Source organism: Malurus melanocephalus, unplaced genomic scaffold (genome assembly GCF_030028575.1).
Source record: "Malurus melanocephalus ecotype Western Australia unplaced genomic scaffold, MMel_1.1 scaffold_12, whole genome shotgun sequence".
NCBI lineage: Eukaryota > Metazoa > Chordata > Aves > Passeriformes > Maluridae > Malurus > Malurus melanocephalus.
Window position 1 is genome coordinate 1,872,695 of NW_026623244.1, and position 17,735 is coordinate 1,890,429.

Genomic DNA, 17,735 nt, shown 5'->3' on the forward strand with positions numbered 1-17,735 from the left:
TGAAGCCAGGAGGCACTTGGCAGAGGACAGGAACACGGACCTGACCTGACACTCACCCCAGCTCCCTCCTTCCTGTGCCGGTGGACGAGGTTGCCATCCCTCGGCCAACTGGCTGCATCTTTGGACCCACGTGCAAGCACTCCCCATCCCAGCTTGTCCAAACAGCATGGAAAAACCCAGCTGTCAGGGCACTCAGGCTGCCTTGACTCACGGGGTTTTGCCAGCAGATGCTCATGGAAGATGCTGAACCTGGCAGGTCCTGGGACCAGTCCTTTTGCTGATTTTTTTTTTTTTTTAATAAAGGATTCCTTTCCCCTCCCACTCTTATACTCCAGAGGTCTGGGCAAGAGACCCCGCTTGCCTGGGAGCAGGAGGAGAAGGTGTCAGTGAGGAGAAGGAGCTGCCAAAGGAGTCACAGAGCAAGAGAGAGTCGGTCCCACTGAGTCGCCCACTGAGAAGGACACTGACAATTCTGCAAATACCTTTAATGCACTTAGAATACACGGGAGGAAAAACAAACGTTTAGTGATTCACAAAAATATTACAAAAAGTCACGTGCAGGCGAAACACACCCAGCACTGCAATAACAATGTAAGAATTTACATTAGAAACTAATATAAAATATTTAAAAACCTCTGCTAGTTTAGCTTTCTGTTTGTTTTTTTGTCTTTTATAAAAAAAAGGAGGAGGGGAGAGGGAAGAAAGGCCATCTACAAGGTACTGGTACACCGGCCGCAGAAACACAGGCTCCTTCCAGCCCTGTCGGGAGTGTCCTGGGGCTCCTCCACCCACACGACCCCCGCGCCCGCAGACCACACACACACAGACACACGGACAGATACACAGACAGACACATGTACACAGCTGAAGTACTGAAAGGTTTACCTCAGGGCTCCAAGGGCAGCCCCAGCGGTCAGGGTTCGCTGTGGTCCCAATCACCCATGTGTCCCCTGCCCTGGGAACCTCACCTTTGCTCCAGGATTTGCAGAAACCATTCACCACACAAAACAAGTAGTGTCCCTAGTGAGAGGCAAAACCTCCATCCCTTTAAAAAAGGGGAAAAGTTGGTGTGTCCAGCCTGGGTTGGACAAGAGAAGGGTTTTGAAAGACTAGGGTTTGGAGGATGACCATGGCCAAACTCAGAGTAGCAGTACTGCAGGGCTGGATGGGTGCAAGGAGCACCCAGTGTGGGGGCCAGGGCACCACTACAAGCCCCTAGTGGGGTGCTGCCGGCTTCCACAGGGCTGCAAATTCCCACTTTGGGGAAAGCCAAAAGCCCAGAGCCCCCCAGCCTGTGATCAGTCCCTACTGGGACAACATAGCCACTCACACCCACCTTCCCTTCCTTAGCCCCTGTGGGATTTACATCCTGCTTGCTGCTGCAGGAAGAATGGCACGGGAGCCTCACGACCAGCACTGCAGAGCCCTTCTGCTCCCATCCTGCTCGGGGCATTGTCWACATGCCGTGTTTATGCAGGACCTACCGCACACGGTGACAGCTCGGTCCCTCCCACCCTCACCRCTCGTGCAGGGGAGAGTTTCCGGAGCTGCACTTTCGCTACAGTTGGGCCCCAGGGAACGGAACAAAGGAGCCATTTTCATCTCCAGCCTCGTYGGGAGTGGAGGGAGAGGGCAAGARAAAAGACCAGTGTTTGCAAAACACAACAATCGGCAGGAAATTTTCCTCTGGCTTTTCGAGKTTGGGGTTTTTTCTCTCTCTCTTCCCCTTTTTAAAGAGGGCAGGCACAGCATCAGGACAGTTTAGAAACAACCAGGCCCTGGCCAGCCACATCTGCCACGTGCAGCCCTCCTGGGCTGACATTCCTCTCCTGCTATCAAGGCTTCATGAACCGAATGGTGAACGATGCTGTGGTCTTCCAGGGAGGGAAAGGGATGGGGCAGCCCCTTCACAGCAGACTAGAAATGACATTTGTGAACTGATGTGCCACTTAYGATGATTTTATGGTCTGTCAGCGACTTTAAGGGAAAGGGAATCATGGTAGAAGTGAAGAGGTGGTGAAGCACGATACACGACAGGTTCACTGCCTGAGAGAGACAAGTTGATACGGGACCAGGTTTAAAACACATTTGCAACCTCAGGCCTATGCTCCATTTGAAATTYTGGACTCATGTCAAACACAAGGGTTGGGTTTTTTTAAAGAAAAGAGAACAAGAAGACACTGCACGACAGAAAAAATATTACAAAAATAGTAAGTTGAAATAGAGCTTGTTAGGTCGAGAGACCTAAATCCACCTTTAAAATCTTAAGAGGGAAACCCCACAGGCAAATGTGGATTTTTAGATTGTTTTGGATACAGTCCGGCTGCTGTGCAGGCTGGCATTTATCGATAGGGACAGATGAGCAGAAAGGAATTCTTGGTTGCTCGACAATTCATCTGCCCTTGCAGCTTCACTCACAAGAAAAATTAAGGCACAATGTGTTCTCTCAAGGGAGAGCAATCACTTAGAGGACCAAGTCCCTGGGAGGTGGAAGGGCTCTCCTGGTGCTGSAGCCCCTCCTCAGCTGGCTGTGATGGAACAGGGGCTGAAGCCCAAGACTGGACACAGCAGAGCCAGAAGGTGCAAGGCCATATTCTGGGTTAGGGGAAAACTGGWCACACAGGTCTAAGGGTTTCCTCTGGCCTGAAGCTTTTCTCCCCACCTGACGTAATGCTGCCTTGCCCTGGCCAGACMCAAGATGGAAAAGCAGGACACAGACTCTGGATGYCACCTAGGAGGAGGGAAKAGCCATGCATTGCTTTCAAGYGTTTTGGGTTTTTAAAAAATATTTCTACTGGTGAAAAACAATACAAYCCTCACTCCTTCCAAGACCATTTGATGACCTGATGGTGTAATTTCAAAAGCCATCCAAGAGTAACTGAATATTTGAAGCAAAGAACTTCAGAATATAATTTCAAATCATTGTTGGCAATTCCACGTAGAGTAAAACCAATATATACTGTCCTCAAAGAATTAGACACAGCAGGCAACACCAATCTAAGCCACTGAAAATATGGTCACAGCAGCTACAAGACTGACTGCTCTGCTCAGATCACACCCCACATACTTAATACTGAAATTATACATTCCTTGTCCTGTTTCTAATCAGAAACTGAGAGGGAGAGTAGCCCTGGCTTTTAGGACTTCTCCAGTTTCAGAATTGCTGTCACATGTTGGATTTTTAAGGTTCTTTATCTTTCCAAATATCCCAATTCACCTGCATTGCCAGATTTCTTCAGGAGGGAGAARGCCTGTACTCACTGCTTCTAAACTKCTTTCATTTCCATCCAGGTCATTGTCTTTAGCCAACACAAGCTTCACAGGTTTTGGTTCCATACAAACCTGCTTCAGGCCTTCTACACACATCTAGAAAAAGTCAGCACCAGTGGACTTACCATCTCAGCAGGTTTGGGCTAGAAAAACACCATGGCATTTATCAACACTTCACTCTTTCAAACAACTTGCTCACTAAAATACAAAGGTTTCTTTTCCATTTCCTTCACACACTGACATGTCCTCTTGCCCCAAGATGAAAATACCCAAACTTCACATCTTATTTACTTGCCAATGAGTAAGCATTTGGCACGGTTGCAAGCTTGATGTGAATCGTGAGGGGATGTCCTGTGGGTGTTCAGTTCTTCATGATACTGAGCAACTGCAGCTTTCTTAGTCTTAGATAACTTGCTGAGAGGCAGCAACCTGACCGGAGAGCTTAAGGGCTGACTTTCACCAGCTTTTCAAAGTTGGTCTAACAATAAGACACAGAATTCTATTTTAGCAGTTATTTGTCTAATATTTCCCCCCTTACCTAAATAGGAAGATTTCACTTCCTTCCCTTCAAGCCTTCCCCCCTCAATTGTTATCTGGCTACCAGCAAAGATCTGTGAGAAAGTGTCTCAGAAATAGAGATTTCTGGCATGCCACCTGTTCATAACTCAAATACACAGAACTATATATAAATACATGACATGGAACAAAAATACACACACACACAAGGATACTGGGTGGATTATCACATGCATTCAGYGTGCTCCCTCTGAAGTCAATGGAAACCCAGCCCATAGCATCTGATGAGAGTAAATACAGTGAGAAAAAAACTTGCATGAGAAAGGCAGAACTGGAGCACAAGCCAGCTTGAAGGAGGTACCTTCCCTGCATACAACACCACATCCCTGCAGTAAAGGCTCAAAGAGTTCATAGGGCAGGAGGTCCCAAGCTTTCCAGATGTGYGTCAGAGCCCAGAGAGGGCCTGATGGACTTCTCTCTGCCCCGTGCTGATCTCTGCAGGAACAGCAACAATTGACCTTCCAAATGYCCCTTCTCCACAAAGATGTGGATTTTAAGCTCCTTTTAATGAGAGCTAGCATCTGGAAACAAGAAAGAGCAGCCAGCATCGTGGCAACAGGCCAGCTCTGCTGCGGCACCCCCAGCAAGCTCGTACAAGAGCATCCATGGGCTACTGTTGGATGGCTTTGGGACAAAATTGTAGTTGCTGCCCTTGCTTTTCCCCCACTGCCACAATCATCTGTTTGCCCACWATCTTGGGCACATCATTTTTGAAGCTGGACTGGAAGGTTTTCATTCCCCTTTCTCATCCACGCTGCCCCTTGCACGTACATCTACARTGCAGAGGGGATGCTTAGTGCTAACCAGGACAATGAGAACTGGCCAAGAGATCCCATGGATGAATGCAGCCTGCCACAGCACAGAAATCGCTCTGGCTGGCACATGCAGATATCTGAAAGTTTGTTCTTTCACAGCAGGATTTTAAGATGATCCTCTGAGTTCAGACAAAATGACAAACTCATTTACATGTAAATTGCTTTCGTAGCTTTGCAGAAAGGAAGGTTCTGTGGAGCAGTGTTGGACCCTGCATTTGGCCTGCCTTAAATTATAATATAAAAACAATTATAATAATACAAATACTACTTTGTACACAAAGCACGCCCTCCCCTGCAAACCCTGGCATGCTTCGGTAGGTCCTACAGCCCTCTAGTCAATAGTCACCCTCTCTGCACAGAGAGACATTGAGTGACTCGCCTGAGGCCACAGAGGAATTCTGTAGCAAGTCCAAGGAAAGCTTTGTGGCTCCTAGCTCTGCTTCTTGACCAGCATTAACCAGCCTCAAATATATGCAAAAAACATCAAAGCTGACYGTGCTGGGAAGAAATTAAATCAGAAAACAAACAGAAAACTAGCCCTGGGGTACTGTGAGGCCTCCTGGACTTGGCTGTTTGATCAGGTGAGTTAAGTGTTAAAAGCTTTTGTTATACTTGTATTAGGATCACACAGCAAYTGCGCATAAACCACCAAGTTATCTTGTAGGCAGAAAGGGGTGGAAGGAAAGCTGCACCTCCCCTGACAAGGAGTGAAGACTTGTCACCAAAAGACAATGGGCAGAGGAAGGCTGGGGAATATGCATCAGAAACAACCTGCAGCAGCAGCAGGGGGTAAAGCCTGCGGTGGTTTGCTGCAGCATATCCACAGGGCCAGCAGCTGATGCAGAGACACAACCTGGCACTGCAGAGACCGGCTCCTCTGCACACATTTTGCTCCAAGGAGGAAGCCACAGGGATCTAGAGAGAGGTGTCTTTTCAAACTGGTTTTGATGCTTTACAGCTCAAAACTATCTGAAGGAAGAAGGTCAGCAACAAGAGCCACCACAGCGAGGCTAGAGGGAAAAATGGAGCTGTGCTAGGGCACAACCCTGCTGGAACAGGGAGAATAGCTGGCTTCACTGAGGCTGAGTCTCCTCTCTGCTATGCCAGAGCAGCAGAGATCTCCATATGCTTTCAAGCAGCCCCCTGATCCTGCAGAGCTGCTGAAGTTGTCCCTATGAACAAATGATCCTTTCTAGCGTCTCAAATTCTGTACAATAGCAAGGAAAAAATACTTGACAGTATCTCTTTAAAGATAAACACACTGTAAACAGGAGATCTCCCCCGCCCCGGTAGCTTTCTTCCTCCTGCTTGTGCAAAACCAGAGGTTGCGACCTTCCCTGGGGTTCAGGCACAAGGACAGGATGCACGAGAATAAAGTTGCCTCTGTTTGCAGCGATACCATAGCTAATAGCACCAAGACCAACACTTAAAACATGCCTAATTTGAGGGCAGGGAGGATCTGGATTTGTTTTTCTTGACTGAACTAGAAAGTTCATCTTTAAATCTGTTCAGCTTCAAGCATGTGAGCTTTTGGCCTCCTTTAAACAGGGGAAATACCATTCCGTTTCTGAAAAGAAGAAAAAAAATAGCACATGGAAGAACAGTTCTGCAGTCAGTAAAAGTTTGGCTAACAAAAGGACTCCAGAGTCACGTAAAGAACATTTAATCCATGGATTATAGGCTCGCACCTGGCAGAAATGTATGTGTAAATACAGGCGTGCAGAGCGTCTACACCCTGGGCTAAGGCAGAGGGGAGTTCTGCAGCTAGGAGAGAGAAAGGATTCTTACTACTAATTTTCATAGTTAAATATTTCTCACTCGCACTCACACATACGCAGGCTGTTCCCAGAGAGTTCAGCCTTGGGAAGGATAAAAGAAAGGGCTCAGTTCGGTCTGGGCTGGTGCTGAGTAGCTCCTCTTCTGTTTGCAGTGGTTGTGCAGCAAACTCTTTTTATTTGCAGGCAGAGTTTTTACTGCATTAATTATCCTGTGAGTCACTGGGTAATGGACAGTAACTTGGCTCTCCCAGTTGTTAGAAGAGTGTAATTCGGCTCTAATGCAGTGGGTTGTCGAACACGGCATCTGGCAAGATGGAAACTTTCAGTTTCTTTTCAGGCCAGCTGTACTCCTTTGGAAGTTTAAACTGTAAGACAGTAAAGAGAACCAGTTAATGCATATCACTGCAATCTGCACAAAAACAAAAAAAAATTGTTGCAAAGGCAGGCAGCCCYATGTTATTATTATTTTTTTAAACAAGAGGCCACTAAGAAAACATTTCCCCATCAGTATGTTTTGGACAGCAGTGGACATTAGATAATGTGGCTTGTCTCAGCTGCCAAAGTAAAGTTCTGAGCTCTCAGCCCAAGTGCTGTTTATTTCATCAGACGAATTTTGGAGGGTTTCTGTCCCCATCACCATTTCCCCTTCCCACCTYTCTGAAGATCTGCAGCAGAAGTGTCTTCCCTTCTACCTGACCATGCCCCTCTCCTTTCATCCAGCCAGCCCCCAGAGCCCACACTTGCTTTAAAGAAAGACTTAGGGCAGCTCTGAAAGTCCTGCAGGTTCAGGGTGGAATGTAGGTGAGCCAGCACAGCTCTGCTGGGTGACAGAAAAACTGCACTGCCCTGGCTGGGGAGAGCCAGCGTGCCTGCACAGCATTYCTGCTCCAGTCCTTCCCACCTCTGGCACAAAGGCTCACACAGGCACTCAGCTGCTCAGGCTGTTTTGCAAACACTGGTTGAAGCACACAGGACAGAGATTTTTTGTCCCAGTCTGGTTTACACAGCACTGTCTGTGGCCAATGTTTCCCAAACAAGGCAAGTCCACCRGTCCCATTCTGATGCCACTCCTTTGGCTAGGAAGTCACCCCAACATCAACCTGAGCACAATCATGCAGGGACAGAGCTCCCAGCAGCCTTAGCACCAACCTTTCTCACAACCACATGACCAGTGCCCAAGCATTCACACAGACCTCTCAAACACAGCTCTGGGGTGGGGGTGGGAGGTCAGCGGTGGAATTTCTTASGCTGCAAATCTGCCCCATCTACAGCTGAATGGGAACCCGTTCTGCATAGGCATTTCACACAATCCCAGTGCCAATCTGAGTACCGAAACACATGGGGGATAGCTCTGGAAGCCYGTTTGAAGGATCATTTTGTTTTCAAAACTGTACTGCACCCACAGTGTTRCACTGCCTTACACTACAATACTCTCTGACATCCTGATAGGACTCCCAGGGAGGAAACTCACAGGCACTCAGCACCACCAGTGGCAATCTGACCTGGARGTGGCTTATTCAGAATGGTTATGGATACAGTGATCTTCTCCTAGGAGAGTCCTCAGACCCAGACCAGGGTTTCCCAGGGACTRTTTGAATCAGAGAGTTGGTTCAAGGGGACAGGGACCTGCAAATCATCTGTCTTTATCCAATTACTTGTTTGCTTCCAGTAAGCACTCTGCCTCTGATGGACACTAACATAGGCTCAGTGTGAGGTTCCTGCTAAAGGAGATCACCTCCAGCTGCCTGCTCCACACAAAGGGCATCTCTAACATGAATTTACTCCTGATCTTGCTCCATCTGCAGCTGCCCAAGAGGGTAACCTGCAGTTGATATGCATTGACTTTGATATGCTGGGCTRGTGGTTCATGGTCTGACCCATGATCTGGGGGCAGAGCAGGAAGATTCTTCAGGAGAGAGGCTACCATAAACTCCTGKTCATTATCCTCTAGGAAAAAAACAGCTCAAGTCCCATTTATATTTTTTGTAATAAACTCAAGCCCTGTGTATAGCTTGCACCATGTAATCTACTGGCATTGCACTGCCCAGGGAATTCTGAGTTCACTGTCTAGGACATGTGAACAACATGCTAAAGATACTCAGACAGATTATTTCACTTAATTTCACTTAACACAGGTGGCTCTTCATGCAGCAAAGACTCCTCACAGCGCTTCRTTTTACCACATGAACATCATCAGCTACAGTCAGGGCTGCTGAGGAATGCTTTCAGTTGGCCCARCCCGGGATCCTGCAAGTTACAAACCCTTGGAGGAATCTGGATGCTGAAAGATCACATTTCATCTCAAGTATTTTTCWTTTTATAAACAGCAATGGTTCCAAAGCAATCCTCTTGGAGAAATCATCCTTTGCATTTGTTTGTTTTTCACTTTTTAATTCAGCAAAGTCACAGCGAGTCAGAACCAAACACCCGGTTGCTGTGCCAGGAGCTGCCATGCTCTTTGCCTCAGCGGACAGAGAAGGAACATGAGCYGCCCAAAGCCTTCACTAAAGAGCCTTCAAACCAAAGTAGTCCTRGGCTTCCCTGTCACTAGCAAAAATGAGCTTTGGATTAGGTTTAACTGGATAAAAGCTGGCCCGAAAGTCACTGCACAGCCAGCAGCGTGCTCCCCTCACTCACACGGTGAAGAACRCCCTGGCATTAAGTCAACTCTGGATTAAACAATTAGAGCCCTGAGATTTTCCTGGGGGGAGGGGAGCAGAGCAAGGGATGGGAGGGCTGCTCTACAAGCCAAGGAAAGTTTCTTTAGAGTCTGCAGGGAGCTGTAAAAAATGGGATTAAAAATATTACATGTCATTTCTGCCACTGCTCTTTGAAGTCAAGCAGAATATTTATATGGCATGCATGGGAGACGGGGTGTTAAATGTTCCCCAGGAAGAGATCACATGGCAGTGGGAAGTTTAGTACCAGCTTTATAAAGCTCCCTTGGCTGTTGCTGTAATGCTTCCAGGCCGGTGATGGTTCTTAGCACACCGTGCAGGGCCAGCAGGTGAAGGCCAAGTAGCAGATGTGAAACAACCCTGCCTGCTTACAAACCCAAAAAAAGAGGCCCATACAATAGATTTTTCRAAAGTAAATGTGCTGCCACCACTTTCAGCCTTTCTGAAAGCAGGGAAGGTGAAAGGAAAGCTAGGAGCTGCTGGCARGGGCACTATGTATGCATGGCATAGAGGAAATCCTGCCACCTGGCCCASGGCTGCACAGCTTTGATTTGGGATGTTCAGATACCATGACGGGAAACATGCTGGTGAAGATGAAAATGCAGAGTCTCCCTTAACACCTATCCCTGTCTTGTATTTCTTGCAATCCCTTCTCTCAGTGCCTCAGTAGCTCACAGCAGATGTGAAGTTTTAGCATGGCCTCAAGCCTGGATGGGGCAGGGCTGCAGTCTGCAAGCTGAGGGGAGGRTCATAGGCAAACTGTGGGATGGGCTGAGCTCTCTGGGACAGTACAGATGGAAGATACAGGAACGATGCAGCCTTACTTCCTCTGGAGAATTCAGATCTTCTAAATCTTCCAGCATTCTCTCTACAAACTCTTCAGTCAATAGGATCTGCAAAGGAAATACAGCAGTTTAAGCCTTTACACTCTTAGTTTTAGCTAATTGCCAAGGAACAGCATGACTTGTGCAGAGAGCAGACTGTACCAGCTCACTACTTSCCCTGCGTCCTTCTTCCCACAATACAAAGGTTTGAGGGCAAGGAGCTCCTAACTTTGTCTTCCACCCCAACCGCTGAAAAAAATGTCAAAATTATACAGCAATCTTTTTTGACCCTCAATTATCTCCCTCAGTCTAAAATTAGAGGCTCAGCTTTAGAAAGAAAGAGCAGGGAAGGAAGGAAAAAGGGTCAAGATAACAACTGTTGGAGAGACAGTGGGAGACAGCCACTTTCATCTGATCCATTCAAGTTCGGCTCACAGCTTAATCAGGAAACAGCAGCATAGGAAAAGCCAGAGATCTGTACAGAGCTGGTGCTCCGGGCAYGGGGAAGGGCCTGACCCCAGCACAACACACTGTTCACATGAACCAGATGCTGGGTATGGAAAGTGCTCCCAGAGGTGCCGTGTGAGGCACCCCCATGTTGTGATGACACATGCCCATCCTGGGAAAGCTTTTGGCTCATCTCAAAACCAGGCTGGCAAGTGTGAAGCAGTCCAAGAAAACAGCTGCTGTCAAGTCAAAAGTCCTGGATGAGGACCATGACTCCAGCTCCATGGAGTCCCCCCAGTCACAGATACCAGAGATATCACAGGGGAAATTAGCCCCAGGAATTCAAGCAGAGGAACTCCCACCCTCTTTAAAAAAACATGTGATAGGCAAAAGCAAACACATCCTGCCCTCTTCACAACAGCCGCAAAGGCCAGAGCTCCAGGCAGGACAGCTGGCTTGGCACAGGAGCAGAGACAGCAGCRCAGGACCAGGCAAACATCCCCACACAGTGAGGGGGCCTTGGAGCAGAATTCCTGGGAGTTAGGTTGCAGCAACATCCAGTGGATTATTATTCCCATTTTAGCCTACAGGTTTGTTTCTTTCCCCCTGCTCCTCCTTTCCTTCCTCTGGTCCACCCTTTCCTCCATCTCCGGCATTACTTTCCATCCAGAAGAGCCCACCATTTCCATGCCTCATTTCCCATCCCCCCTTTCCCTGTTCTTCCCAGCCATGAGCCCTGTGCTCCACAGAAGGGACTGATCTAGCACCAAATAGTGCCCTGCTGCACTGCTCTGCATCTCACACCTGGAAGAGGGGCAGCCTGGCTGTCCCACTGCTGTGCAGGAAGCCAATCTCCCATCCCCACYGGTTGCTTAGGGCCAGTAACACCAGTGGAGAGCGAGTGACTGCCAGGATGCCATGGGCAAGTGGAAACCTCTGGGCTCCATTTTGGCAACACATAAGCAGGACTATTGGACAAAAAGAGAAGGGGRAGACTCTGGTCTTCCCTTCTGCTTTTACTGTGCAAGAGAAGTGATCCAAAATGCACCAAATCCAAATCCAAGGTGTCTGCATCCTCTCCCCTCAACATTGCCATGCTGCTGCCACTACACACAAATTTCCAGGGGGATGAAGGAACCACAGCCTCCCCTCTCCACTACATTCTCCTCTTCACTTAGCTTCATTCTGCAGCAGGCTCCAGGCCAGGGTTTATGACCAAGCTGCTCAGCATGAATGCAGGCACCTTTACCAGGCTTTTCATACCTTGAGCCTGAAAAAACTCTGCTTGAGCTTGGAGCCAGGAGCTTGTTGCATTGGACAGGACTCTGCAACCTGGCACCAATCTGCAGACTGGCAAGCTGAGCAACATTGCACTGAAACACGCAGTGCCACCGCAAACTGCTGCAGTCTCCTTGCAGGCGCTTGCAACTCTTCTGCCTGTTGAACTGGAGACACTCATTTGCTGACTGTTTGCAGGAGGAGGGAGAAGTCTGTCCCTGTTGGAGGCAGGAGGGGAACCTGATCGCTCAGCTCAGGAGGAAGGGCTGGGTGGGGAGCTGGGGCTCTGCACCAAGCAGGATCGCTTTCTGCGGAGGTGCAGTCCGCAGTGGGGTGAGGGAATGAAAACAATTTGGCAGACATCAAAATCTACAGAGCAGCCGGAAAAAGGAGGAGGAATTGGTATTCACAGCAATCAGGCCAGGAGGAAATGAATATTCAGCCATCCACGGATGAGCAAAAATGCCAGAGGTTGGGATGGGTGAGAGAGCAGGAATGAGGAGCTGCAGCTTTGGCAGGGAGATGAGAAGACAAGCGCAGCAGGAAGACCCCTGGGCACTCCCAAGGTGCCACAGGCAGGACAGAAATGGGAGCCACGTGTGCAAGGCAGCCAGCTGCTCTGAGGCTGTAGGAAAACAAGACAGGGTATGCAGGGATAAACAGCAAAGGGTGGAGAGAATGAAGGAGGGGACAGGTCAGGTCTTGGCTAAGGACAAATCTATGCGGAGTACTGTGCCTAGTACCGAAACTGGGGTGCAATGCCTTAAAATGGCTGAGCCCATCTGCAGCTCCCTGACCTCTCTCAATGAATTTTAGTAATCCAGCTGAAAAAAAGCCCAAATTCCACTGATGTACTGAGCTAAAAGGTCTGACAAGTGGAGCGAGACAGGAGACCACAGCTYAGCTCAGCTGTGTTTGGGGGCTCAAAGCAATGGCAGCCTGCCCTGTGCAGCACATGAGGAAAGATCACAGCGCCTTCTGCAAGCCCTGCATGGACAGTTAACTTTGGCAGAGGGCAGGTGCCACAGGCTGCAATGACAAACTGCTGCAGTGACACTCACACACACACTGTGTCTCTCAGAGCCTGTCCTTAACAGTCCAGGTCAGAAAAAAACCCACCTCAAATCCTACTATCCCACACTGCTGGGGAGACCTGCCTTCTTTCCTGGAGAAGAAGGAAGACTCTGAAGTGCAGGTGTAACCAAATGTACAAACAGCCATGTCCCTCAACACAGGAAAGTGGCACTCCTGAGGCTCTCCTGAGAARGGGGGAGGCATGTGCCAGCAGCACACCAACTGCTTAAGAGGGCTTGGAAGCAAGAAGTACTGTCATCCTGGATTCGCGTCTAGACAAGATTTCTCCTGTTTGAAGTAGCCCAATCAAAATGGCTCAAGAACACTAAGGCCGGTGCTCATATAYAGATCAGGCTGCCATCCCCACCTGCAATCAGCAAAACCACCTTCATGCTCGTRAATGAATCTTATGGAGAAGGATAAGAATAAATCCAATCCTACCTCAGCGTCCCTCACTCACAATATTTCACGTTTCCAGTTCTTGTAGCATGCCTGCTCCTGCACAGTATGATACCCCATTACATTAACACACACACACACACTGTATGTGCATGATATTAAAGGTGACATTCCCAGCAAATAAACATGACAGACTGCCATTGCTCTAGGCACCTAATTTAATTTCCTYTGGGATTTAAACCTTAGAAGCTCAAATTAAACAAATAGGCCCCACTCACTTTATACTTCAGAACTGAATCTAGAGTTTTCCTCTGATGCTGTTGACAGATCTTATCAACAGGACACTGCACAGAGATCACAATGATGAAGCAGTTTATCCCCTTCCCAAAGGAAAACAGAGCCCCACTGTTGTGCTGCAGCCATGGGAAAAGCCGGCACAATCTGGAGGGCAAACGAAGCCATCCCATGTGCACTGAACAAGCCTCTTCTCCCATGAAATCTCTCGGCKGGTGCTGAGGAAGCAAAGGAGCAGTCATGAGCAGGTGTCCTGGGTGCCGTGKCAGCCCGGTGCTCACAGCACTGTGTTTTCACAGCCCTGTGCAAACACTCAGCCTGCTGAAGCTGGTCACAGGGTGCAGCCCAGCCTGTGCAATGGCTGTTTGCAGTAGGAACAGTGAACGGCCCTGCCAGCCAGCTGCGGGCACCTGAAACATCTCCTCGGGTGCTGCGCAGTCCTGCTCACACCAGGATCTCCCRGACCTGACCTGGAGAGGCCTGGACACGTGCTAAACCACTGCCAGCAGATCTGGATTCCATTTGCTGCGTGTTTTGTGGCACTGAGTCATGCTGCAGATGCTCRGAAGATGATGACTAGCCAGAAGATAAGTCCCTGTTTGCCATCACAGGTACCTACCACACAGCTGAGGTCCGATGTTTGGGTTCTCACCACTTCACTAACAGCTGCAAGTGTCCAGACACGTTACAGGACACCAGGCTGGGCTGTCTCATTCAGGTGGATGTGCTCAGGGAACACATGCTGTCTCCCTCTCGTGGCAAGCCTCACCTGAGCTTGCTGGAATCTACTTCTTACCTACAGGGCTCACTTATGGGCCACCTGAAGGAGTCTGTGTTGAAGCTTTCACATCCACAGCTGGCTGAGAAATCTGTATTGTGACTTGTTACAGGTACACGGCTGCAGGCACATGGAAATGRATGGAATCTAAGAATGTACACAGGATCATGGGGCTCCAGATGACTTCAGTTGACTTTGAAAGCAACTGGTGCTTAGTAAAACATTAAAGACTTTATAGTCAACTTACAGGTACCACGCCACAGTTAACACCCCATCTCTCCCTATAGGGTTCAATGCTGCCATGCAAGATTGGAATTCTCAGCTCAGGAAAGGCTGCTGGGGACAGAGGTCACACCAAAGCTGAATGCCTGGCACAGCTGGTAAGACTTTGATCAAGGAGAACTCTCAGAGGCTTAGCTAGGAATCGAACTGCAGCTGTGCCCAACTTAAGGAAATGTGCTTTGTCCAGGGCAAGACACAAGCAAATGGCCCAGCTACAATGAAGCAGAGGCTTTCACTGATAATATTCAATTTTCTTGCCTACCTAGGAAAAACCAAACAATCACACACTTTGCCCTAGAGCTCTATTTGCATTAAACACTGCCAGTTGCTTTTCTAGCAGGTTTGTCAAAGAAACAAAACCATATTTTATTAGTCCTGGACTTGGTACAGAGCTGGCCTCTATGTCCAGCCAGAGAGGGTGAGGACACATAGCAATAAACCCCTATGTAAACCACACCAACCTTTCTAAGAAACTGTTCATCCACTGGGTGCTATGTCTGGAACAGGTGGAACAGTAGCCTAAGCCAAATCATCTGTTACATCTGCAAACATCCAGCAACTTTTAGGAGTCCTTTGCCCTGAAAAGATTTCAGCTTAATTTTTGTTAGCAGCACAGCAAAAGGTTAAGTTAAARTGCGTCAGCCTTTCCCACTGAAATTTCTACCAATAAAATCTCCTGATGAACCATGTGCTATGCCACAGACACCCCCCAGCCCACCCCTCTGCTCTCCCCTTGACCTGGCCTTCTTTGCACTGCTTTTTTCACACTGCAATGGTTCAGGGCAGAGGCCCTGTCACATCATTCACTGTTCTATGTCAGGCCAGCCCTGATACTGAAAGAAAAGGCCGCCTTGCTGCCTGAATCAGTCACAGCTCTCATTACAACCTCAAAGGTACCARTATTGCAACAAACACCTCTGATGGGAAATTCCACTGCTGCTCTTCCAGGAGATTCACAGCACCCCTTGTAAAGGAGAAACATCCACTCACAGATGCCTCTGGGAGGCATTGCTTCACACCATGATGTTACAATCAAAGAAGAGGAAGTATAGGATGACACTGAAACATTTTGACCTTGTGGGATCTTTCCATGACATTCCCAGTCACAGGCTGATGCTGAGAACCTGAGTTCCTTAGAGCTCAGACTGATGAGGTCTGTCTTGTAGACAAGGCTTCTTTGATTCAGTACATAAAATTTGGCTGAGTTGGGGAAAGGGAGCCAAGACAACAGGCAATTCCAATTCTTTTACAGAGAAAAAGCAAAGGAAGAACAAGCATTTCAAGGAATGCACTATGTGGGCGAAAGACAACCTACACAAAGTAGCCAAAATGTAGTTTGAGTGGCAAGGGAGGGGCATTAGGTGGCAGAACAGACAGTCAGATTAAGAAGGATGAAAGAAYTTGACTCATCCAAAACTAGCCTGGACAAAGCACTAAGGAACATGCTGCAGGAGAGTTGACATTGGGAGGATCATCATGTTCTAACGGTGCATTTCTACTCTGGGCTAAGACAKCYTGGTCTCCCAGTGTCTCATTCAGCKGTGAGGGAGAAGAACACAAASGGATAATGCAGTAAGATTTTGGGGGGTGTTTGGGGAACACGACAAACTTACTGGAAAACTGTTAGTTTTGATTTCCAAAGCCTGCTCAAGAATTTGGGGGAAGCCACTCAAAAGATTCTGAAAAAAACTTCCATAAGTAGACACACAAAACTGCTTTGGAGAAGAGCAGGCTGTAGCTGTACACAACTTAAAGCAGCTTGTGGGTGYTGTCCTTAAACTCACCACGCTACAAGTAACAAATCTATTCAAGTGTGGGGAGACCAAAAATCAATCCTATGTCTTCAAGAGAGGACACGATCCATTGCTACCACAAGTGAGCACCTCCAGCATCAGAGTAGCTCTTTCAAACATTGCTTTGAACCTCTGCTGCTGCCATTATGCCAATGTGCATAAATGATTTAACATGTGGTCTAGCAGAGAGAAGAACCAGATGTGCTCATTTCCAGGGGAATGTCCTGACTCTACCGGAACAGTCATTCTCTTGTGCACTCTGTCTCTGTGACTAATTCAGTGTTTTATATGATGTGGAACAACTCCAATTGGATGAGCTGAGGAAGAACCAAAATACCCTATAGTTGTGGTTCCCATAAAGCAAAGAAATAGAAATGGAAGTTCAAATTCAAGGAAAGAAATAAGAGTCTCTCATATCCTATGTGAGTGTTATAGCCCTCAAATACTGATTAGAGAAGGCAAACTTCTAACAACTCCAGCCCAATTCCGCAATAGATGTTTTCCCCCCTTCTATTGAAGAAAACTTTCTTATTTCTGGTTTCATTCAACATAAAAGGATTTCATTTCAGCTTTTGGTCTCTTTAAGGCTTTTGTTTCAGCACAAAAAACTGAAAATATTTAAAGATTGGGCTCAGTCTGATCTTCCTTCCCAGATTTTTCACTTAGGTTGCCAAACCAAAAGAATGGATCATCCCCCATGACCCTGCTCACAGTAATCCCCCCTCTGCTGTGACTGCCAGCATAGATAGCACATGTTGATAGCTCCTGCATGCTGGATGCTTCCCACGGCTTCCATGTACCTATCCTGCCTACAGGCACATTTAACATTTTCTATGAGAGGTTTGACCTTGCTGTCCTAAGCCTCAACTTATTTTTCCATGCTGGATGCCTTGSTTYTGWTTTTTTTTTTWARGKTTTTWRGGRAAAARGRAWTKRRRRRRGWWWTTTKGRAAAARKKSMWTTTKRMAGKWMCMRSMAAWTTSKWWKRWYMMYTTKKTKGSMMKRRAACTACCCCTTATGAGGAGGGTGAAGAAGATKAGCAAACAAGTGCGCTGGAGGACAAGGGAATGTCTTTCTGCTGATCAAAAATACTTTGTTAAGTCAGAAGTCTCTGAAAGTACTGTTTGTCCACGGCCTTTATGAGAAATGAAGAGCCCTTGTTCACTGAGCACATGCCAGCCCAAGGCAGTTCTGCCCCAGACACAGGGCAGAGGCAGCTAAGGAGGGATTTTCCCTCTGATCATTCCTCTGAGAGGTGAGGGATTGCTATCTCACCAGGCACTTCAGGATTAACAGCAGGGAAACTCTCCAGCACTCTCAGTGTTTCTGCTGGAAGTCAGACCATGTGGAGGAGGAGGAGAAAGAATTTTCCAACTTGAATGGAGGAGAGGAGAGGGAGAGGGAGAGGGAGAGGGAGAGGGAGAGGGAGAGGAGAGGAGAGGAGAGGAG

At 47.9% G+C, this 17,735-nt stretch overlaps 1 protein-coding gene across 3 annotated transcripts in view; it reads right to left on the bottom strand.

Annotated features, from left to right (window-relative positions):
• Positions 1–675: 675 nt before the first annotated feature.
• SUFU (SUFU negative regulator of hedgehog signaling) overlaps positions 676–17,735 on the bottom strand; it is an 89,484-nt gene continuing 72,424 nt past the window's right edge. For all 3 annotated transcript variants that reach the window (XM_057379802.1, XM_057379792.1, XM_057379813.1), the window contains exons 11-12: positions 9,942–10,010; positions 676–6,804 (exon numbers count right to left, since the gene is read on the bottom strand). In XM_057379802.1, the coding sequence (XP_057235785.1) occupies positions 6,715–6,804; positions 9,942–10,010 (159 nt within the window). In that variant the 3' untranslated portion in view covers positions 676–6,714. The remainder of the gene's footprint in view (positions 6,805–9,941; positions 10,011–17,735) is intronic.